This window comes from Hemiscyllium ocellatum, unplaced genomic scaffold (assembly GCF_020745735.1).
Source record: "Hemiscyllium ocellatum isolate sHemOce1 unplaced genomic scaffold, sHemOce1.pat.X.cur. scaffold_3574_pat_ctg1, whole genome shotgun sequence".
NCBI lineage: Eukaryota > Metazoa > Chordata > Chondrichthyes > Orectolobiformes > Hemiscylliidae > Hemiscyllium > Hemiscyllium ocellatum.
In genome coordinates this window covers 19,774-41,552 of record NW_026868479.1, presented here as the reverse complement: position 1 = coordinate 41,552, position 21,779 = coordinate 19,774, and the positions used below count along the sequence as shown (strand labels likewise).

The 21,779-nt window shown below is 55.8% G+C and overlaps 2 protein-coding genes across 2 annotated transcripts in view; both read right to left on the bottom strand.

The window, feature by feature from the left end:
- Positions 1-1,261: 1,261 nt before the first annotated feature.
- Positions 1,262-3,290, bottom strand: LOC132813254 (uncharacterized). The gene has a single exon (XM_060823112.1). It carries the CDS (start codon positions 3,063-3,065, stop codon positions 1,548-1,550), a length of 1,518 nt encoding a protein of 505 aa, XP_060679095.1. The 5' UTR covers positions 3,066-3,290; the 3' UTR covers positions 1,262-1,547.
- Positions 3,291-3,867: 577 nt separating this feature from the next.
- Positions 3,868-21,779, bottom strand: part of LOC132813255 (kin of IRRE-like protein 1) — a gene marked incomplete at its 5' end in the record, with an annotated part of 37,680 nt that continues 19,768 nt past the window's right edge. The window contains 2 exons of the mRNA XM_060823114.1: positions 3,868-4,932; positions 8,809-8,886. Coding sequence (XP_060679097.1) covers positions 4,432-4,932; positions 8,809-8,886 — 579 coding nt within the window. The remainder of the gene's footprint in view (positions 4,933-8,808; positions 8,887-21,779) is intronic.

Sequence of the window (21,779 nt, the reverse complement as noted above, 5' to 3'; positions counted from 1 at the left end):
ATTCTCTCTCTCTCGCCCCCTTTCTCTCTCCTTCGAACTCTCTGTCCCCTTCAGTCTTTCTCCATCTGTCACCTCTTTTTCTCTCACTCCCTCGATTTCTCTCTCTCTCTTTCTCTGACACCTCCTTGAGACAGAACATGGTAAAAAGATCCTGTGAGGCCATGCAGCCCAAAGCCTTCATGCTAGCCCTGAGGGAGGTGGCAGAATAATGTCGGGGAGAGGGCTGCAGATTGTTAACACCATTACTGAGGGGCTAGATTCGAGGTGATGGGCAGAAGGGACAGGAGAAGCAAGAGCAGGCAGGCTATCTCTACACTGTCCCCCATCAAACACTCCCAGGACAGGGACAGCACGGGGTTAGATACAGAGTAAAGCCCCTCTACACTGTCCCCCATCATCACACCTCACACACACACACACATCCTTCAGACACACACATCCCTCACACACACACCCCTCACACACACACTCCCCTCACACACACACCCCTCACACACACACTCCCGTCACACACCGCCCCTCACACACAAACACACACACACACCCCTCACACACACACCCCTCACACACACACACCCCTCACACACACACACCCTCACACACACACAACCCTCACACACACACACACCCTCACACACACACACACACACACACACATACACCCTCACACACCCCCTCTACACACACACCCCTCACACACACACCCCTCACACACACACACCCCTCACACACACACACACACCCTCACACACACACACACACACACAACCCTCACACACACACACCCCTCACACACACACACCCTCACACACACACACACCCCTCACACACACACTCCCGTCACACACCGCCCCTCACACACAAACACACACACACACCCCTCACACACACCACACCCACCCACACACACACACCCTCACACACAACACACACACACACAACCCTCACACACACACACACCCCTCACACACACACACACACACACACACATACACCCTCACACACACCCCTCTACACACACACCCTCACACACACACCCCTCACACACACACACACACACACACCCCTCACACACACACACCCTCACACACACACACACCCTCACACACACACTCACTCACTCACACACACCCCTCACACACACACACACACACACCCCTCACACACACCCAGCCCAACACTGTCTCTGCACTGTGCCGTCGCTATGTAAATGCAGTTGTTCCCCAGCACCCCCACCACATCCAATGAGAAGCCGCAGTGATCAAGTTATCGATCTTTATATAAATATATACAATGTTTGTATAAAATACCGGAGCAGGTAAAAAAATATATACAGGCGGGCGGTGGGGAAGCAGCTGCTGCATTGGGGTGCCCAGGAAAAGGAAGAGAGTTGTCCGAGTCTCACCGGGGGCACTATCTCGGGCTCCCGTCTACCTGGGGAGGGCTGGTTTTCGGATCAGAGCGATGGCGAGACTGGGGTGGGGAGGAGGTCTGGAGACGGGGAACAAGGTGGGAAGGGGGCGCAGATTTAAGAGGGTGTAGGAGATTTAAAATAAACAGGGGAATAGGAGCAGAGGGGAGGGGGCGAGTTCGGTGACAGGGAGAGGGGAGGGGGCGAGTTCGGAGACAGAGAGAGGGGAGGGGGCGAGTTCGGTGACAGAGAGAGGGGAGGGGGCGAGTTCGGTGACAGGGAGAGGGGAGGGGGCGAGTTCGGTGACAGGGAGAGGGGAGGGGGCGAGTTCGGTGACAGAGAGAGGGGAGGGGGCGAGTTCGGTGACAGAGAGAGGGGAGGGGGCGAGTTCGGTGACAGAGAGAGGGGAGGGGGCGAGTTCGGTGACAGGGAAGGGGGCGAGTTCGGAGACAGAGAGAGGGGAGGGGGCGAGTTCGGTGACAGAGAGAGGGCAGGGGGCGAGTTCGGTGACAGGGAGAGGGCAGGGGGCGAGTTCGGTGACAGGGAGAGGGCAGGGGGCGAGTTCGGTGAAAGAGGGAGGGGAGGGGGCGAGTTCGGTGACAGAGAGAGGGGAGGGGGAGAGTTCAGTGACAGAGAGAGGGGAGGGGGAGATTTCGGTGAAAGAGGGAGGGGAGAGGGAGATTTCGGAGACAGAGAGAGGGGAGAGGGAGATTTCGGTGAAAGAGGGAGGGGAGAGGGAGATTTCGGTGAAAGAGAGAGGGGGGAGGGAGATTTCGGTGAAAGAGGGAGGGGAGGGGGAGATTTCGGTGAAAGAGGGAGGGGAGGGGGAGATTTCGGTGAAAGAGGGAGGGGAGAGGGAGATTTCGGTGAAAGAGGGAGGGGAGGGGGAGATTTCGGTGAAAGAGGGAGGGGAGGGGGAGATTTCGGTGAAAGAGAGAGGGGAGAGGGAGATTTCGGTGAAAGAGGGAGGGGAGGGGGAGATTTCGGTGAAAGAGGGAGGGGAGGGGGAGATTTCGGTGAAAGAGGGAGGGGAGAGGGAGATTTCGGTGAAAGAGGGAGGGGAGGGGGAGATTTCGGTGAAAGAGGGAGGGGAGAGGGAGATTTCGGTGAAAGAGGGAGGGGAGGGGGAGATTTCGGTGAAAGAGAGAGGGGAGGGGGAGATTTCGGTGAAAGAGGGAGGGGAGGGGGAGATTTCGGTGACAGAGGGAGGGGAGGGGGAGATTTCGGTGAAAGAGGGAGGGGAGGGGGAGATTTCGGTGAAAGAGGGAGGGGAGAGGGAGATTTCAGTGAAAGAGAGAGGGGAGAGGGAGATTTCGGTGAAAGAGAGAGGGGAGAGGGAGATTTCGGTGAAAGAGGGAGGGGAGGGGGAGATTTCGGTGAAAGAGGGAGGGGAGGGGGAGATTTCGGTGAAAGAGGGAGGGGAGAGGGAGATTTCGGTGACAGAGAGAGGGGAGGGGGAGATTTCGGTGAAAGAGGGAGGGGAGAGGGAGATTTCAGGGACAGAGAGAGGGGAGAGGGAGATTTCGGTGAAAGAGGGAGGGGAGGGGGAGATTTCGGAGACAGAGAGAGAGGGGAGGGGGAGAGTTTGGTGACAGAGAGAGGGGAGGGGGAGATTTGGGAGATGAGAGGGAAGGGGGGGGTTTTGGTGAGACATTGCGGGAGATGGAGAGGAGAGGGAGGAGTGCTATTTAGAGAGAGAGAGAGTGTGTGAAAGAGAGAGAGAGAGAGTAAAGGGGGAGAGGAGATTTGGAAGGGGGTAGAGAGAGAGAGAGTGTAGGGGAGAGGGAAAGATGGAGGCAAGATTGGGGTGGGATTTGGGGGAGTTGGGCAGAGAGAGAGAGAGGAATAGGACGGTGCGGGGTGGGATGGTGGAATGGAGCTGGGGGGGGGTGGGGTGGGATGGTGGAATGGAGCTGGGGGGGGTGGGGTGGGATGGTGGAATGGAGCTGGGGGGGGTGGGGGTGGGATGGTGGAATGGAGCTGGGGGGTGGGGTGGGGTGGGATAGTGGAATGGAGCTGGGGGGGGGTGGGGGTGGGATGGTGGAATGGAGCTGGGGGGTGTGGGGGGGTGGGATGGTGGAATGGAGCTGGGGGGGTGGGGTGGGGTGGGATGGTGGAATGGAGCTGGGGGGGTGGGGTGGGATGGTGGAATGGAGCTGGGGGGGGGGGGTGGGATGGTGGAATGGAGCTGGGGGGGGTGGGGTGGGATGGTGGAATGGAGCTGGGGGGGTGGGGTGGGATGGTGGAATGGAGCTGGGGGGGTGGGGTGGGATGGTGGAATGGAGCTGGGGGGGGGGTGGGGTGGGATGGTGGAATGGAGCTGGGGGGGGTGGGGTGGGATGGTGGAATGGAGCTGGGGGGGTGGGGTGGGATGGTGGAATGGAGCTGGGGGGGGGGGTGGGGTGGGATGGTGGAATGGAGCTGGGGGGGCGGGGTGGGATGGTGGAATGGAGCTGGGGGGGCGGGGTGGGATGGTGGAATGGAGCTGGGGGGGCGGGGTGGGATGGTGGAATGGAGCTGTGGGGGCGGGGTGGGATGGTGGAATGGAGCTGGGGGGGTGGGGTGGGATGGAATTGTAGAGAGAATGGGCCCTCCCTCCTGGAAGGGGGAGGGGCATGGATGGTGGAGTTGGGGTGGGCGGAGGGGTGTGGGGGAGGGGTTGGGCTTCTGGGAGACAAGGCGAGGGAGGGCAAGGGGCTCAGGGGCCCAACGTCCCGGACGCCGCTCCTGATTGGCTGCCGGGGTGGGTGGGGTTTGGGGTGCGGAGGGGGTGGAGTGGGTTTGGGGGGGATCGAGCAGATCCCCCCCTCCCCTCTCCCTACACCCCCTACCACCTTCTGGACCCCCCACACCCCCAACTCCGCGACCGACTCAGAGAGACGGCCGCCTGACCGAGCTGGGCTACCGTGACTTCCCGCTCTGTGCGTTCGACAGCAGTGTGGTGTTGTGGGGTGGGGGGGAACAGAGCTCGCTGCGTGTGGGTGGGGGGGTGAGGATGGAGGGGTGGGGGGGGGGGGGTGTCAGACGTGGGTCTGCATGCGCTGCTGGTAGGGCCGGCCGTGCTCGGAATGCTGGGAGGAGGAGTAGGAGAAACGGGAGGCGCTGGGGAACTTGGGGGCAATGGTCGCCGCGGGGTCGAAGAGTCGCTCCAGGTTGGTGGGGCGGCCATAGGGGGCCAGGCCGCAGGGCGGGTAGGCGTAGGCATCGAAGGAGAGCTGGCTCCCCGCCTCGGCCCCACCCTCGCCCCCCCCGTACTCAGCCAGGCGGCTGTAGCAAGAGGCCAGCAGCCCCCCTCCCCCTCCCCCTCCTCCCCCTCCCCCGCTGCCACTCCCCACCGGCGCGGCTGCCGAAACCGTCACTGCGCCCCCGCCCACCGGCCCGTAGCCGCTGGCGTGGGAGAGGCGGGAGGGCGGCCTCCCCTCGTACCGGCCGCCCCCTCCCCCATACTCCGAGTACAGCAGGGTCCGCGAGGGCAGGCGCTCCTCCTGCCCCCTCACGTTGTAGTAGCCGTTCGTCGGGTCCTGAGGTCAACGAGGTGAGGGGGGAGGGGGTTGGACAGGGGGAGGGGGATGTGGGGGGAGAGAGGGAGGGGGATGTGGGGGGTGAGATGGGGAGGGGGTGGGGGGGATGTGGGGGGTGAGGGGGAGGGGGTGGGAGGGATGTGGGGAGGGGGTGAGGGTGAGGGGGTGGTGGGTGAGATGGGGAGGGGGTGAGGGGTGAGATGGGGAGTGGGTGGGAGGGATGTGGGGGGTGGGGGGGTGGGTTGGGAGGGGGTGATGAAGACAGACAGGGAGGTTAGTTCCAGTCGGGCAACTCTCCGCGCTCCCTACCCACCACCAACCCCACCGCCCTCCATCCCCCCCACCCTCGAGCTCCCTCACCCCACTCCGTCCCGGAAAACATCACCCTCCAACAACGGCGCCCCCTGCTGTGCTCCCGGGGACTTTGACCCTGCAAACCCACCAACCGCGCCCCCCCAACCCCCACCTCACATGTTGGTCCTTCAGGGTTCACCCCACACGACGGCACGCTCGCCCCCCCCCCACCCCACAACCTCACCCCTCTCCCCCTCCTGCCCTCCTTCCCACACCTTCCCAACACACCACCCCCACCCCACAACCAGCCCTCCACACCCAAAGCATGGCCATTACCCCCCTCCTGTCTGCCCCAGCACATAACCGACCCCCCTCCCCCCACTCTCCCTGTTGGCCCCCCCCTCAAACCCCACCAACCCCGAAATGCGAAGGTGGGTGGGTGGGGGTGGAGGCTGGGGTCAGAGGGAACACAAGGATGGAGGGGCGTGGGGGCGGGGCAACTGGGAAGGGGATGGGCCGGGGGTGTGGAGGGCAACGTTTGGGGAAGGGGTTTGGATTGGAGAGGGGGTGGGAGAAGGATGGGAGGGGGGTGGGTGAGATGGCCAGAGGGTGGGAGGGGGGAGTGCTGGAGGGTGTTGGAAGGGAGAGGGTGAGGGGGGAGAGGGTGAGGGTGAGAGGGGAGAGGGTGAGGAGGGAGAGGGTGAGAGGGGAGAGGGGGGAGAGGGTGAGGGGCAGACGGTGTTGAGGGTAGAGGGTGAGGAGGGGAGAAGGTGAGTGGGAGAGGGTGAGTGGGGAGAGGGTGTGGAGGAGAGAGGATGAGGAGGGTAGAGGGTGAGGAGATGAGAGGGTGAGGAGGGGAGAGGATAAGAAGGGGAGAGGGTGAGGTGCCGAGAGGGTGAGGGAGAGAGTGGGGAGAAGGTGAGGGGGAAAGGTTGAGGGGGGAGCGGGTGTGGAGGAGAGAGGGTGAGGAGGGGAGAGGGTGAGGAGGGGAGAGGGGGAGGGGGAAGAGGGTGAGGGGGAAGAGGGTGAGGGGGAAGAGGGTGAGGGGGAAGAGGGTGAGGGGGGAGATGATGAGGGGGAGAGGGTGAGGAGGGTAGAGAGTGAGGAGGGGAGGGTGTGTTGGAGGGTAGAGAGTGATGAGGGGAGAGGGTGATGAGGGGAGAGGGGGAGGTGGGAGATGGTGAAGGGGGAGAGGGTGAGGAGGGGAGAGGGTGAGGAGGGGAGAGGGTGAGGAGGGGAGAGGGTGTGGAGGGGAGAGGGTGAGGAGGGGAGAGGGTGTGGAGGGGAGAGGGTGAGGAGGGGAGAGGGTGTGGAGGGGAGAGGGTGAGGAGGGGAGAGGGTGTGGAGGGGAGAGGGTGAGGAGGGGAGAGGGTGTGGAGGGGAGAGGGTGAGGAGGGGAGATGGTGAAGGGGGAGAGGGTGTGGAGGGGAGAGGGTGAGGAGGGGAGAGGGTGTGGAGGGGAGAGGGTGAGGAGGGGAGAGGGTGAGGAGGGGAGAGGGTGTGGAGGGGAGAGGGTGTGGAGGGGAGAGGGAGAGGGGGGAGAGGGTGAGGGGGAGAGGGTGAGGGGGAGGGTGAGAGGGTGAGGGGGGGGAGAGGGTGAGGGGGAGAGGGTGAGGGGGAGAGGGTGAGGGGGAGGGGGAGGGAGAGAGGGTGAGGGGGAGGGGGAGAGGGTTAGGAGGAGAGGGTGAAGGGGAAGTGGGTGACGAGGGGAGAGGGTGTGGAGGGAGAGGGTGAGGGGGGAGAGAGCGAGGGGGGAGAGGGGCAGGGAGAGGTGGTGAGGGGGGAGAGGGTGAGGGGGTATTGGAGGTTAGAGAGTGAGGAGGGGAGAGGGTGAGGAGGGGAGAGGGTGAGGATGGGAGAGGGTGAGGGGGAGAGAGTGAGGGGGAGAGGGTGAGGGGGAGAGAGTGAGGGGGAGAGGGTGAGGGGGGAGAGGGTGAGGGGGAGGGGGGAGAGGGTGAGGGGGGAGAGGGTGAGGGGGAGGGGGGAGAGGGTGAGGGGGGAGAGGGTGAGGGGGAGAGGGTGAGGGGGAGGGGGGGGAGAGAGGGTGAGGGGGGGAGGGGGAGAGGGTGAGGGGGAGAGAGTGAGGGGGAGAGGGTGAGGGGGAGAGAGTGAGGGGGAGAGGGTGAGGGGGGAGAGGGTGAGGGGGAGAGAGTGAGGGGGAGAGGGTGAGGGGGAGAGAGTGAGGGGGAGAGGGTGAGGGGGAGAGGGTGAGGGGGGAGAGGGTGAGGGGGAGAGAGTGAGGGGGAGGGGGAGAGGGTGAGGGGGGAGAGGGTGAGGGGGAGAGGGAGAGGGTGAGGGGGGAGAGGGTGACGGGGGAGAGGGGGAGGGGGAGAGAGCGAGGGGGGAGAGGGTGAGGGGGGAGAGGGTGACGGGGGTGAGCGTGTTGGAGGGGAGAGGGTGAGAAGGGGAGAGGGTGAGGGGGGAGAGGGTGAGGGGGAGTGGGAGGGGGAATGAGAGAGGGTGAGGATGGGAGAGGGTGAGGGGGAGGGTGAGTGGGAGGGGGAATGAGAGAGGGTGAGGATGGGAGAGGGTGAGGGGGAGGGTGAGGGGGAGGGAGAGAGGTGAGGGGGAGAGGGGGAGGGGGAGAGGGTGAGGAGGGGAGAGGGTAGTGAGGGTGGGGGTGAAGTAGAGGGAGAAGAGGGGGGTGGATAGTGAGGGTGAGGGAGAGGGTGAGGAGGTGAGGGAAGTGAGGGTGAGGGAGAGGAGGGGAGAGGGTAGTGAGGGTGAGGGTGAGGGAGAGGATGAGGAGGGGAGAGGGTAGTGAGGGTGAGGGTGAGGGAGAGGATGAGGAGGGGAGAGGGTATTGAGGGTGAGGGAGAGGATGAGGAGGGGAGGGAGTAGTGAGGGTGAGGGTGTGGGAGAGGGTGAGGAGGGGAGAGAGTAGTGAGGGTGAGGGAGAGGATGAGGAGGGGAGAGGGTAGTGAGAGTGAGGGAGACGGTGAGGGTGAGGAGGGGAGAGGAGGGTGTGGGTGAGGGTGATAGGGGATGGGGGTGAGGGGGAGGGTGAGGAGGGGAGAGGGTAGTGAGGGTGAGGAAGAGGGTGAAGAGAGGAGAGGGTAGTGAGGGTGAGGGGGAGGGGAGAGGGTAGTGAGGGTGAGGGAGAGGGTGAGGAGGGGAGAGGGTAGTGAGGGGGAGGGTGAGGAGGGGAGAGGGTAGTGAGGGTGAGGGTGAGGAGGGGCGAGGGGGGTGAGGGGAGGGTGAGGAGGGGAGAGGGGGTGAAGGGGAGGGTGAGGAGGAGAGAGGGTAATGAGGGTGAGGAAGCGGGTGAGGAGGGGCGAGGGGGTGAGGGTGAGGGTGAGGAGGGGAGAGGGGGTGAGGGGGAGGGTGAGGAGGGGAGAGGGTAATGAGGGTGAGGAAGCAGGTGAGGAGGGGAGAGGGTAGTGAGGGTGAGGGTGAGGAGGGGCGAGGGGAGTGAGGGGAGGGTGAGGAGGGGAGGGGGATGAGGGGGAGGGGAGGAGGGGAGAGGGTAGTGAGGGTGAGGGTGAGGAGGGGAGGGGGGAGGGGGAGGGTGAGGAGGGGAGAGGGGGTGAGGGTGAGGGAGAGGGGTCACAGTTTGAGGAAGCAGCCTGGAGCGCCCCCTACCTTGAGCTCGCAGTCCTCCCTCGTGTCCAGGGTATCCGAGCGCAATTCCGGCTTCATATCCATATCCTCCTGGTAGGCCTGGGAACAGAGGGTCGAAGAGGGAGAGGGAGCGTGGGAGGGAGAGGGAGGGATGGAGGGAGCGAGGGAGAGGGAGATGGAGCAAGGAAGGGAGAGGAAGGGGAGGGTGGAGAGAGAGAATGAGTGAACGAGTGAGAGTGAGAGATTGTTGGGGGAGAGACATAGAATCAAATCAGGAAAGGGGAGAGACAGAACGAGAGAGAGAATGAGAAAGCGTGTGAATGAGAGAGTGGGATGAGCGGGAGTCCGAGGGAGTGAGGGAATCAGAGAGTGAGGGAATCAGAGGGAGTGAGGGAATCAGAGAGTGAGGGAATCAGAGAGTGAGGGAATCAGAGAGAGTGAGGGAATCAGAGAGTGAGGGAATCAGAGAGAGTGAGAGAATCAGAGGGAGTGAGGGAATCAGAGAGTGAGAGGGATTCAGAGAGTGAAGGAATCAGAGTGAGTGGGAATCAGAGAGTGAGGGAATCAGAGAGTGAGGGAATCAGAGAGAGTGAGAGAATCAGAGAGTGAGGGAATCAGGGAGTGAGGGAATCAGAGAGAGTGAGGGAATCAGAGAGAGTGAGAGAATCAGAGGGAGTGAGGGAATCAGAGAGTGAGAGGGATTCAGAGAGTGAGGGAATCAGAGGGAGTGGGAATCAGAGAGTGAGGGAATCAGAGAGTGAGGGAATCAGAGAGAGTGACAGAATCAGAGAGAGTGAGAGAATCAGAGAGTGAGGGAATCAGGGAGTGAGGGAATCAGAGGGAGTGAGGGAATCAGGGAGTGAGGGAATCAGAGAGTGAGGGAATCAGAGAGAGTGAGGGAATCAGAGAGTGAGGGAAACAGAGAGAGTGAGAGAATCAGAGGGAGTGAGGGAATCAGAGAGTGAGAGGGATTCAGAGAGTGAAGGAATCAGAGTGAGTGGGAATCAGAGAGTGAGGGAATCAGAGAGTGAGGGAATCAGAGAGAGTGACAGAATCAGAGAGAGTGAGAGAATCAGAGAGTGAGGGAATCAGGGAGTGAGGGAATCAGAGAGAGTGAGGGAATCAGAGAGAGTGAGAGAATCAGAGGGAGTGAGGGAATCAGAGAGTGAGAGGGATTCAGAGAGTGAGGGAATCAGAGGGAGTGGGAATCAGAGAGTGAGGGAATCAGAGAGTGAGGGAATCAGAGAGAGTGAGGGAATCAGAGAGAGTGAGAGAATCAGAGAGAGTGAGAGAATCAGAGAGTGAGGGAATCAGGGAGTGAGGGAATCAGAGAGTGAGGGAATCAGAGGGAGTGAGGGAAACAGAGAGTGAGGGAATCAGAGAGTGAGGGAATCAAAGAGAGTGAGGGAATCAGAGAGTGAGGGAATCAGAGAGTGAGGGAATCAGAGAGAGTGAGGGAATCAGAGAGTGAGGGGATCAGAGAGTGAGGGGATCAGAGGGGGTGAGGGAATCAGAGGGAGTGGGAATCAGAGAGTGAGGGAATCAGAGAGTGAGGGAGTCAGAGAGGGAGAGGGAATCAGAGAGTGAGGGAATCAGAGAGTGAGGGAATCAGAGAGTGAGGGAGTCAGAGAGGGAGAGGGAATCAGAGAGTGAGGGAATCAGAGAGTGAGGGAATCAGAGAGTGAGAGAATCAGAGAGTGAGAGAATCAGAGGGAGTGAGGGAATCAGAGAGAGTGAGAGAATCAGAGAGAGTGAGGGAATCAGAGAGAGTGAGGGAATCAGAGAGTGAGGGAATCAGAGGGAGTGAGGGAATCAGAGAGTGAGGGAATCAGAGAGAGTGAGGGAATCAGAGAGTGAGAGGGAATCACAGAGTGAGAAAATCAGAGAGTGAGGGAATCAGAGTGAGAGAATCAGAGAGAGTGAGGGAATCAGAGAGAGTGAGAGAATCAGAGAGTGAGGGAATCAGGGAGTGAGGGAATCAGAGAGTGAGGGAATCAGAGAGTGAGGGAATCAGAGAGTGAGGGAATTAGAGAGTGAGAGAATCAGAGGGAGTGAGGGAATCAGAGAGAGTGAGGGAATCAGAGAGAGTGAGAGAATCAGAGAGTGAGGGAATCAGAGAGTGAGGGAATCAGAGAGAGTGAGAGAATCAGAGAGTGTGAGGGAATCAGAGAGTGAGGGAATCAGAGAGTGAGGGAATCAGAGAGAGTGAGAGAATCAGAGGGAGTGAGGGAATCAGAGAGTGAGGGAATCAGAGAGTGAGAGAATCAGAGGGAGTGAGGGAATCAGAGAGAGTGAGGGAATCAGAGAGTGAGGGAATCAGAGAGTGAGGGGATCAGAGAGTGAGCGGGATTCAGAGAGTGAGAGAATCAGAGAGAGTGAGGGAATCAGAGAGAGTGAGGGAATCAGAGAGAGTGAGAGAATCAGAGAGTGAGGGAATCAGAGAGAGTAAGGGAATCAGAGAGAGTGAGGGAATCAGAGAGTGAGGGAATCAGAGAGTGAGAGAATCAGAGAGTGAGAGAATCAGAGGGAGTGAGGGAATCAGAGAGAGTGAGAGAATCAGAGAGAGTGAGGGAATCAGAGGGAGTGAGGGAATCAGAGAGTGAGGGAATCAGAGGGAGTGAGGGAATCAGAGAGTGAGGGAATCAGAGAGAGTGAGGGAATCAGAGAGTGAGAGGGAATCACAGAGTGAGAAAATCAGAGAGTGAGGGAATGAGAGTGAGAGAATCAGAGAGAGTGAGGGAATCAGAGAGAGTGAGAGAATCAGAGAGTGAGGGAATCAGGGAGTGAGGGAATCAGAGAGTGAGGGAATCAGAGAGTGAGGGAATTAGAGAGTGAGAGAATCAGAGGGAGTGAGGGAATCAGAGAGAGTGAGAGAATCAGAGAGTGAGGGAATCAGAGAGTGAGGGAATCAGAGAGAGTGAGAGAATCAGAGAGTGTGAGGGAATCAGAGAGTGAGGGAATCAGAGAGTGAGGGAATCAGAGAGAGTGAGAGAATCAGAGGGAGTGAGGGAATCAGAGAGTGAGGGAATCAGAGAGTGAGAGAATCAGAGGGAGTGAGGGAATCAGAGAGTGAGGGAATCAGAGAATGAGGGGATCAGAGAGTGAGCGGGATTCAGAGAGTGAGGGAATCAGAGAGAGTGAGAGAATCAGAGGGAGTGAGGGAATCAGAGAGTGAGAGAATCAGAGAGAGTGAGAGAATCAGAGAGTGAGGGAATCAGAGAGAGTAAGGGAATCAGAGAGAGTGAGGGAATCAGAGAGTGAGGGAATCAGAGAGTGAGGGAATCAGAGAGTGAGAGGGATTCAGAGAGTGAGGGAATCAGAGAGAGTGAGGGAATCAGAGAGTGAGGGAATCAGAGAGTGAGGGAATCAGAGAGTGAGGGGATCAGAGAGAGTGAGAGAATCAGAGGGAGTGAGGGATTCAGAGAGTGAGGGGATCAGAGGGAGTGAGGGAATCAGAGAGTGAGGGAATCAGAGAGTGAGGGAAGCAGAGAGTGAGAGGGATTCAGAGAGTGAGGGAATCAGAGAGAGTGAGGGAATCAGAGAGTGAGGGAATCAGAGAGTGAGGAAATCAGAGAGTGAGGGGATCAGAGAGTGAGCGGGATTCAGAGAGTGAGAGAATCAGAGAGAGTGAGGGAATCAGAGAGAGTGAGGGAATCAGAGAGAGTGAGAGAATCAGAGAGTGAGGGAATCAGAGAGAGTAAGGGAATCAGAGAGAGTGAGGGAATCAGAGAGTGAGGGAATCAGAGAGTGAGAGAATCAGAGAGTGAGAGAATCAGAGGGAGTGAGGGAATCAGAGAGAGTGAGAGAATCAGAGAGAGTGAGGGAATCAGAGGGAGTGAGGGAATCAGAGAGTGAGGGAATCAGAGGGAGTGAGGGAATCAGAGAGTGAGGGAATCAGAGAGAGTGAGGGAATCAGAGAGTGAGAGGGAATCACAGAGTGAGAAAATCAGAGAGTGAGGGAATGAGAGTGAGAGAATCAGAGAGAGTGAGGGAATCAGAGAGAGTGAGAGAATCAGAGAGTGAGGGAATCAGGGAGTGAGGGAATCAGAGAGTGAGGGAATCAGAGAGTGAGGGAATTAGAGAGTGAGAGAATCAGAGGGAGTGAGGGAATCAGAGAGAGTGAGAGAATCAGAGAGTGAGGGAATCAGAGAGTGAGGGAATCAGAGAGAGTGAGAGAATCAGAGAGTGTGAGGGAATCAGAGAGTGAGGGAATCAGAGAGTGAGGGAATCAGAGAGAGTGAGAGAATCAGAGGGAGTGAGGGAATCAGAGAGTGAGGGAATCAGAGAGTGAGAGAATCAGAGGGAGTGAGGGAATCAGAGAGTGAGGGAATCAGAGAATGAGGGGATCAGAGAGTGAGCGGGATTCAGAGAGTGAGGGAATCAGAGAGAGTGAGAGAATCAGAGGGAGTGAGGGAATCAGAGAGTGAGAGAATCAGAGAGAGTGAGAGAATCAGAGAGTGAGGGAATCAGAGAGAGTAAGGGAATCAGAGAGAGTGAGGGAATCAGAGAGTGAGGGAATCAGAGAGTGAGGGAATCAGAGAGTGAGAGGGATTCAGAGAGTGAGGGAATCAGAGAGAGTGAGGGAATCAGAGAGTGAGGGAATCAGAGAGTGAGGGAATCAGAGAGTGAGGGGATCAGAGAGAGTGAGAGAATCAGAGGGAGTGAGGGATTCAGAGAGTGAGGGGATCAGAGGGAGTGAGGGAATCAGAGAGTGAGGGAATCAGAGAGTGAGGGAATCAGAGAGTGAGAGGGATTCAGAGAGTGAGGGAATCAGAGAGAGTGAGGGAATCAGAGAGTGAGGGAATCAGAGAGTGAGGGGATCAGAGAGAGTGAGAGAATCAGAGGGAGTGAGGGAATCAGAGAGTGAGGGAATCAGAGAGAATGAGAGAATCAGAGAGTGAGGGAATCAGAGAGTGAGGGAATCAGAGAGTGAGAGAATCAGAGAGAGTGAGAGAATCAGAGAGTGAGGGAATCAGAGAGTGAGGGAATCAGAGAGTGAGACAATCAGAGAGTGAGAGAATCAGAGGGAGTGAGGGAATCAGAGAGAGTGAGAGAATCAGAGAGAGTGAGGGAATCAGAGGGAGTGAGGGAATCAGAGAGTGAGGGAATCAGAGGGAGTGAGGGAATCAGAGAGTGAGGGAATCAGAGAGAGTGAGGGAATCAGAGAGTGAGAGGGAATCACAGAGTGAGAAAATCAGAGAGTGAGGGAATGAGAGTGAGAGAATCAGAGAGAGTGAGGGAATCAGAGAGAGTGAGAGAATCAGAGAGTGAGGGAATCAGGGAGTGAGGGAATCAGAGAGTGAGGGAATCAGAGAGTGAGGGAATCAGAGAGAGTGAGAGAATCAGAGAGTGTGAGGGAATCAGAGAGTGAGGGAATCAGAGAGTGAGGGAATCAGAGAGAGTGAGAGAATCAGAGGGAGTGAGGGAATCAGAGAGTGAGGGAATCAGAGAGTGAGAGAATCAGAGGGAGTGAGGGAATCAGAGAGTGAAGGAATCAGAGAATGAGGGGATCAGAGAGTGAGCGGGATTCAGAGAGTGAGGGAATCAGAGAGAGTGAGAGAATCAGAGGGAGTGAGGGAATCAGAGAGTGAGAGAATCAGAGAGAGTGAGAGAATCAGAGAGTGAGGGAATCAGAGAGAGTAAGGGAATCAGAGAGAGTGAGGGAATCAGAGAGTGAGGGAATCAGAGAGTGAGGGAATCAGAGAGTGAGAGGGATTCAGAGAGTGAGGGAATCAGAGAGAGTGAGGGAATCAGAGAGTGAGGGAATCAGAGAGTGAGGGAATCAGAGAGTGAGGGGATCAGAGAGAGTGAGAGAATCAGAGGGAGTGAGGGATTCAGAGAGTGAGGGGATCAGAGGGAGTGAGGGAATCAGAGAGTGAGGGAATCAGAGAGTGAGGGAATCAGAGAGTGAGAGGGATTCAGAGAGTGAGGGAATCAGAGAGAGTGAGGGAATCAGAGAGTGAGGGAATCAGAGAGTGAGGGGATCAGAGAGAGTGAGAGAATCAGAGGGAGTGAGGGAATCAGAGAGTGAGGGAATCAGAGAGAGTGAGAGAATCAGAGAGTGAGGGAATCAGAGAGTGAGGGAATCAGAGAGTGAGAGAATCAGAGGGAGTGAGGGAATCAGAGAGAGTGAGAGAATCAGAGAGTGAGGGAATCAGAGAGTGAGGGGATCAGAGAGTGAGCGGGATTCAGAGAGTGAGAGAATCAGAGAGAGTGAGGGAATCAGAGAGAGTGAGGGAATCAGAGAGAGTGAGAGAATCAGAGAGTGAGGGAATCAGAGAGAGTAAGGGAATCAGAGAGAGTGAGGGAATCAGAGAGAGTGAGAGAATCAGAGAGTGAGGGAATCAGAGAGTGAGGGAATCAGAGAGAGTGAGGGAATCAGAGAGAGTGAGAGAATCAGAGAGTGAGGGAATCAGAGAGTGAGGGAATCAGAGAGAGTGAGAGAATCAGAGAGTGAGGGAATCAGAGGGAGTGAGGGAATCAGAGAGTGAGGGAATCAGAGAGTGAGGGAATCAGAGGGAGTGAGGGAATCAGAGAGAGTGAGGGAATCAGAGGGAGTGAGAGAATCAGAGAGAGAGAGAGAATCAGGGAGTGAGGGAATCAGAGAGTGAGGGAATCAGAGAGAGTGAGGGAATCAGAGGGAGTGAGGGAATCAGAGAGAGTGAGGGAATCAGAGAGAGAGAGGGAATCAGGGAGTGAGGGAATCAGAGAGTGAGGGAATCAGAGAGAGTGAGAGAATCAGAGGGAGTGAGGGAATCAGGGAGTGAGGGAATCAGAGAGTGAGGGAATCAGAGAGTGAGAGAATCAGAGAGTGAGAGAATCAGAGAGTGAAAGAGTCAGAGAGTGAGGGAATTAGAGAGTGAGGGAATCAGAGAGAGTGAGGGAATCAGAGAGAGTGAGAGAATCAGAGGGAGTGAGGGAATCAGAGAGTGAGAGAATCAGAGAGTGAGAGAGTCAGAGTGTGAGGGAATTAGAGAGTGAGGGAATCAGAGAGAGTAAGGGAATCAGAGAGAGTGAGGGAAACAGAGGGAGTGAGGGAATCAGAGAGAGTGAGGGAATCAGAGAGTGAGAGAATCAGAGAGAGTGAGGTAATCAGAGAGAGTGAGAGAATCAGAGAGTGAGGGAATCAGAGAGTGAGGGAATCAGAGAGAGTGAGAGAATCAGAGGGAGTGAGGGAATCAGGGAGTGAGGGAATCAGAGAGTGAGGGAATCAGAGAGTGAGAGAATCAGAGAGTGAAAGAGTCAGAGAGTGAGGGAATTAGAGAGTGAGGGAATCAGAGAGAGTGAGGGAATCAGAGAGAGTGAGAGAATCAGAGGGAGTGAGGGAATCAGAGAGTGAGAGAATCAGAGAGTGAGAGAGTCAGAGAGTGAGGGAATTAGAGAGTGAGGGAATCAGAGAGAGTAAGGGAATCAGAGAGAGTGAGGGAAACAGAGGGAGTGAGGGAATCAGAGAGAGTGAGGGAATCAGAGAGTGAGAGAATCAGAGAGAGTGAGGTAATCAGAGAGAGTGAGAGAATCAGAGAGTGAGGGAATCAGAGAGAGTGAGGTAATCAGAGAGAGTGAGAGAATCAGAGAGTGAGGGAATCAGAGAGTGAGGGAATCAGAGAGAGTGAGGGAATCAGAGAGAGTGAGGGAATCAGAGAGTGAGAGAATCGGAGAGAGTGAGAGAATCAGAGAGTGAGAGAATCAGAGAGTGAGAGAATCAGAGAGAGTGAGAGAATCAGAGAGTGAGGGAATCAGAGAGTGAGAGGGATTCAGAGAGTGAGGGAATCAGAGGGAGTGAGGGAATCAGAGAGAGTGACAGAATCAGAGAGAGTGAGAGAATCAGAGAGTGAGGGAATCAGAGAGTGAGAGGGATTCAGAGAGTGAGAGAATCAGAGAGTGAGGGAATCAGGGAGTGAGGGAATCAGAGAGTGAGGGAATCAGAGAGTGAGGGAATCAGAGGGAGAGGGAATCAGTGAGTGAGGGGATCAGAGAGAGTGACAGAATCAGAGGGAGTGAGGGAATCAGAGAGAGTGAGAGAATCAGAGAGAGTGAGAGAATCAGAGAGTGAGAGGGAATCAGAGAGTGAGGGAATCAGAGAGAGTGACAGAATCAGAGGGAGTGAGGGAATCAGAGAGATTGAGGGAATCAGAGAGAGTGAGAGAATCAGAGAGTGAGAGGGAATCAGAGAGTGAGGGAATCAGAGAGTGAGGGAATCAGAGAGAGTGAGAGAATCAGAGAGTGAGAGGGAATCAGAGAGTGAGGGAATCAGAGAGTGAGGGAATCAGAGAGAGTGAGAGAATCAGAGAGTGAGAGGGAATCAGAGAGTGAGGGAATCAGAGAGTGAGGGGATCAGAGAGAGAGAGGGGTCAGAGAGTGAGAGGGAATCAGAGAGTGAGGGAATCAGAGAGTGAGGGAATCAGAGAGAGTGAGAGAATCAGAGAGTGAGAGGGATTCAGAGAGTGAGGGAATCAGAGAGTGAGAGAATCAGAGGGAGTGAGGGAATCAGAGAGTGAGAGGGATTCAGAGAGTGAGGGAGTCAGAGAGTGAGAGAATCAGAGGGAGTGAGGGAATCAGAGAGAGTGAGGGAATCAGAGAGAGAGGACATCAGAGAGAGTGAGAGAATCAGAGGGAGTGAGGGAATCAGAGAGGGAGAGGGAATCAGAGAGTGAGGGAATCAGAGAGTGAGGGAAACAGAGAGAGTGAGGGGATCAGAGAGTGAGGGAATCAGAGAGAGTGAGGGAATCAGAGAGTGAGGGAATCAGAGAGTGAGGGAGTCAGAGAGTGAGAGAATCAGAGAGAGTGAGAGAATCAGAGAGTGAGAGGGAATCAGAGAGTGAGGGGATCAGAGAGAGAGAGGGGTCAGAGAGTGAGAGGGAATCAGAGAGTGAGGGAATCAGAGAGTGAGGGAATCAGAGAGAGTGAGAGAATCAGAGAGTGAGAGGGATTCAGAGAGTGAGGGAATCAGAGAGTGAGAGAATCAGAGGGAGTGAGGGAATCAGAGAGTGAGAGGGATTCAGAGAGTGAGGGAGTCAGAGAGTGAGAGAATCAGAGGGAGTGAGGGAATCAGAGAGAGTGAGGGAATCAGAGAGAGAGGACATCAGAGAGAGTGAGAGAATCAGAGGGAGTGAGGGAATCAGAGAGGGAGAGGGAATCAGAGAGTGAGGGAATCAGAGAGTGAGGGAAACAGAGAGAGTGAGGGGATCAGAGAGTGAGGGAATCAGAGAGAGTGAGGGAATCAGAGAGTGAGGGAATCAGAGAGTGAGGGAGTCAGAGAGTGAGAGAATCAGAGAGTGAGAGAGTCAGAGAGTGAGGAAATCAGAGAGAGTGAGGGAATCAGAGGGAGTGAGGGAATCAGAGAGTGAGGGAATCAGAGAGTGAGGGAATCAGAGGGAGTGAGGGAGTCAGAGAGTGAGAGAATCAGAGAGTGAGGGAGTCCGAGAGTGAGAGAATCAGAGAGAGTGAGAGAATCAGAGAGAGTGAGGGAATCAGAGAGAGTGAGAGAATCAGAGAGTGAGAGAATCAGAGAGTGAGGAAATCAGAGAGAGTGAGGGAATCAGAGAGTGAGAGAATCAGAGAGTAAGGGAATCAGAGAGAGTGAGGGAATCAGAGAGAGTGAGGGAATCAGGGAGTGAGGTAATCAGAGAGTGAGGAAATCAGAGAGAGTGAGGGAATCAGAGAGTGAGGGAATCAGGGAGTGAGGGAATCAGAGAGTGAGGGAATCAGAGGGAGTGAGAGAATCAGAGGGAGTGAGGGAATCAGAGAGTGAGCGGGATTCAGAGAGTGAGGGAATCAGAGAGTGAGGGAATCAGAGGAAGTGAGGGCATCAGAGGGAGTGAGGGAATCAGAGAGTGAGGGAATCAGAGAGTGAGGGCATCAGAGGGAGTTAGAGAATCAGAGAGAGAGGGAATCAGGGAGTGAGGGAATCAGAGAGAGAGGGAATCAGAGAGAGTGAGGGAATCAGAGAGAGTGAGGGAATCAGAGAGAGAGGAAATCAGAGAGAGTGAGAGAATCAGAGGGAGTAAGGGAATCAGAGAGGGAGAGGGAATCAGAGAGAGTGAGGGAATCAGAGAGTGAGGGAAACAGAGAGAGTGAGGGAATCAGAGAGAGTGAGGGAATCAGAGAGTGGGGGGATCAGAGAGAGTGAGGGAATCAGAGAGAGTGAGGGAATCAGAGAGTGAGGAAATCAGAGAGTGAGGGAATCAGAGAGAGTGAGGGAATCAGAGAGTGAGAGAATCAGAGAGTGAGGAAATCAGAGAGAGTGAGGGAAACAGAGAGAGTGAGGGAATCAGAGAGTGAGGGAATCAGAGAGAGTGAGGGAATCAGAGAGTGGGGGGATAAGAGAGAGTGAGGGAATCAGAGAGAGTGAGGGAATCAGAGAGTGAGGGGATCAGAGGGAGTGAGGGAATCAGAGGGAGTGAGGGAATCAGAGAGTGAGGGAATCAGAGAGAGTGAGGGAATCAGAGAGTGAGGGAATCAGAGAGTGAGGGGATCAGAGAGTGAGCGGGATTCGGAGAGTGAGAGAATCAGAGAGTGAGGGAATCAGAGAGAGTGAGGGAATCAGAGAGAGTGAGAGAATCAGAGAGTGAGGGAATCAGAGAGAGTAAGGGAATCAGAGAGAGTGAGGGAATCAGAGAGTGAGGGAATCAGAGAGTGAGGGAATCAGAGAGAGAGAGGGATTCAGAGAGTGAGGGAATCAGAGAGAGTGAGGGAATCAGAGAGTGAGGGAATCAGAGAGTGAGGGGATCAGAGAGAGTGAGAGACTCAGAGGGAGTGAGGGATTCAGAGAGTGAGGGGATCAGAGGGAGTGAGGGAATCAGAGAGTGAGGGAATCAGAGAGTGAGGGAATCAGAGAGTGAGAGGGATTCAGAGAGTGAGGGAATCAGAGAGAGTGAGGGAATCAGAGAGTGAGGGAATCAGAGAGTGAGGGGATCAGAGAGAGTGAGGGAATCAGAGAGTGAGGGAATCAGAGAGTGAGGGGATCAGAGAGTGAGCGGGATTCAGAGAGTGAGAGAATCAGAGAGAGTGAGGGAATCAGAGAGAGTGAGGGAATCAGAGAGAGTGAGAGAATCAGAGAGTGAGGGAATCAGAGAGAGTAAGGGAATCAGAGAGAGTGAGGGAATCAGAGAGAGTGAGAGAATCAGAGAGTGAGGGAATCAGAGAGTGAGGGAATCAGAGAATGAGGGAATCAGAGAGAGTGAGAGAATCAGAGAGTGAGGGAATCAGAGAGTGAGGGAATCAGAGAGAGTGAGAGAATCAGAGAGTGAGGGAATCAGAGGGAGTGAGGGAATCAGAGAGAGAGAGGGAATCAGGGAGTGAGGGAATCAGAGAGTGAGGGAATCAGAGGGAGTGAGAGAATCAGAGAGAGAGAGGGAATCAGGGAGTGAGGGAATCAGAGAGTGAGGGAATCAGAGAGAGTGAGGGAATCAGAGGGAGTGAGGGAATCAGAGAGAGTGAGGGAATCAGGGAGTGAGGGAATCAGAGAGAGTGAGGGAATCAGAGAGTGAGGGAATCAGAGAGTGAGCGAGTCAGAGAGTGAGAGAATCAGAGAGTGAGAGAGTCAGAGAGTGAGGAAATCAGAGAGAGTGAGGGAATCAGAGGGAGTGAGGGAATCAGAGAGTGAGGGAATCAGAGAGTGAGGGAATCAGAGGGAGTGAGGGAGTCAGAGAGTGAGAGAATCAGAGAGTGAGGGAGTCAGAGAGTGAGAGAATCAGAGAGAGTGAGAGAATCAGAGAGAGTGAGGGAATCAGAGAGAGTGAGAGAATCAGAGAGTGAGAGAATCAGAGAGTGAGGAAATCAGAGAGAGTGAGGGAATCAGAGAGTGAGAGAATCAGAGAGTAAGGGAATCAGAGAGAGTGAGGGAATCAGAGAGAGTGAGGGAATCAGGGAGTGAGGAAATCAGAGAGTGAGGAAATCAGAGAGAGTGAGGGAATCAGAGAGTGAGGGAATCAGGGAGTGAGGGAATCAGAGAGTGAGGGAATCAGAGGGAGTGAGAGAATCAGAGGGAGTGAGGGAATCAGAGAGTGAGCGGGATTCAGAGAGTGAGGGAATCAGAGAGTGAGGGAATCAGAGGAAGTGAGGGCATCAGAGGGAGTGAGGGAATCAGAGAGTGAGGGAATCAGAGAGTGAGGGCATCAGAGGGAGTTAGAGAATCAGAGAGAGAGGGAATCAGGGAGTGAGGGAATCAGAGAGAGAGGGAATCAGAGAGAGTGAGGGAATCAGAGAGAGTGAGGGAATCAGAGAGAGAGGAAATCAGAGAGAGTGAGAGAATCAGAGGGAGTGAGGGAATCAGAGAGGGAGAGGGAATCAGAGAGTGAGGGAATCAGAGAGTGAGGGAAACAGAGAGAGTGAGGGAATCAGAGAGAGTGAGGGAATCAGAGAGTGGGGGGATCAGAGAGAGTGAGGGAATCAGAGAGAGTGAGGGAATCAGAGAGTGAGGAAATCAGAGAGTGAGGAAATCAGAGAGAGTGAGGGAATCAGAGAGTGAGAGAATCAGAGAGTGAGGAAATCAGAGAGAGTGAGGGAAACAGAGAGAGTGAGGGGATCAGAGAGTGAGGGAATCAGAGAGAGTGAGGGAATCAGAGAGTGGGGGGATAAGAGAGAGTGAGGGAATCAGAGAGAGTGAGGGAATCAGAGAGTGAGGGGATCAGAGGGAGTGAGGGAATCAGAGGGAGTGAGGGAATCAGAGAGTGAGGGAATCAGAGAGAGTGAGGGAATCAGAGAGTGAGGGAATCAGAGAGTGAGGGGATCAGAGAGTGAGCGGGATTCGGAGAGTGAGAGAATCAGAGAGTGAGGGAATCAGAGAGAGCGAGGGAATCAGAGAGAGTGAGAGAATCAGAGAGTGAGGGAATCAGAGAGAGTAAGGGAATCAGAGAGAGTGAGGGAATCAGAGAGTGAGGGAATCAGAGAGTGAGAGGGATTCAGAGAGTGAGGGAATCAGAGAGAGTGAGGGAATCAGAGAGTGAGGGAATCAGAGGAAGTGAGGGCATCAGAGGGAGTGAGGGAATCAG

What these genes read in the sequence shown, in the direction of transcription:
- LOC132813254 (XM_060823112.1), bottom strand. Translation starts at nt 3,065, where the DNA reads ATGTCTCACCAAAACCCCCCCCTTCCCTCTCATCTCCCAAATCTCCCC.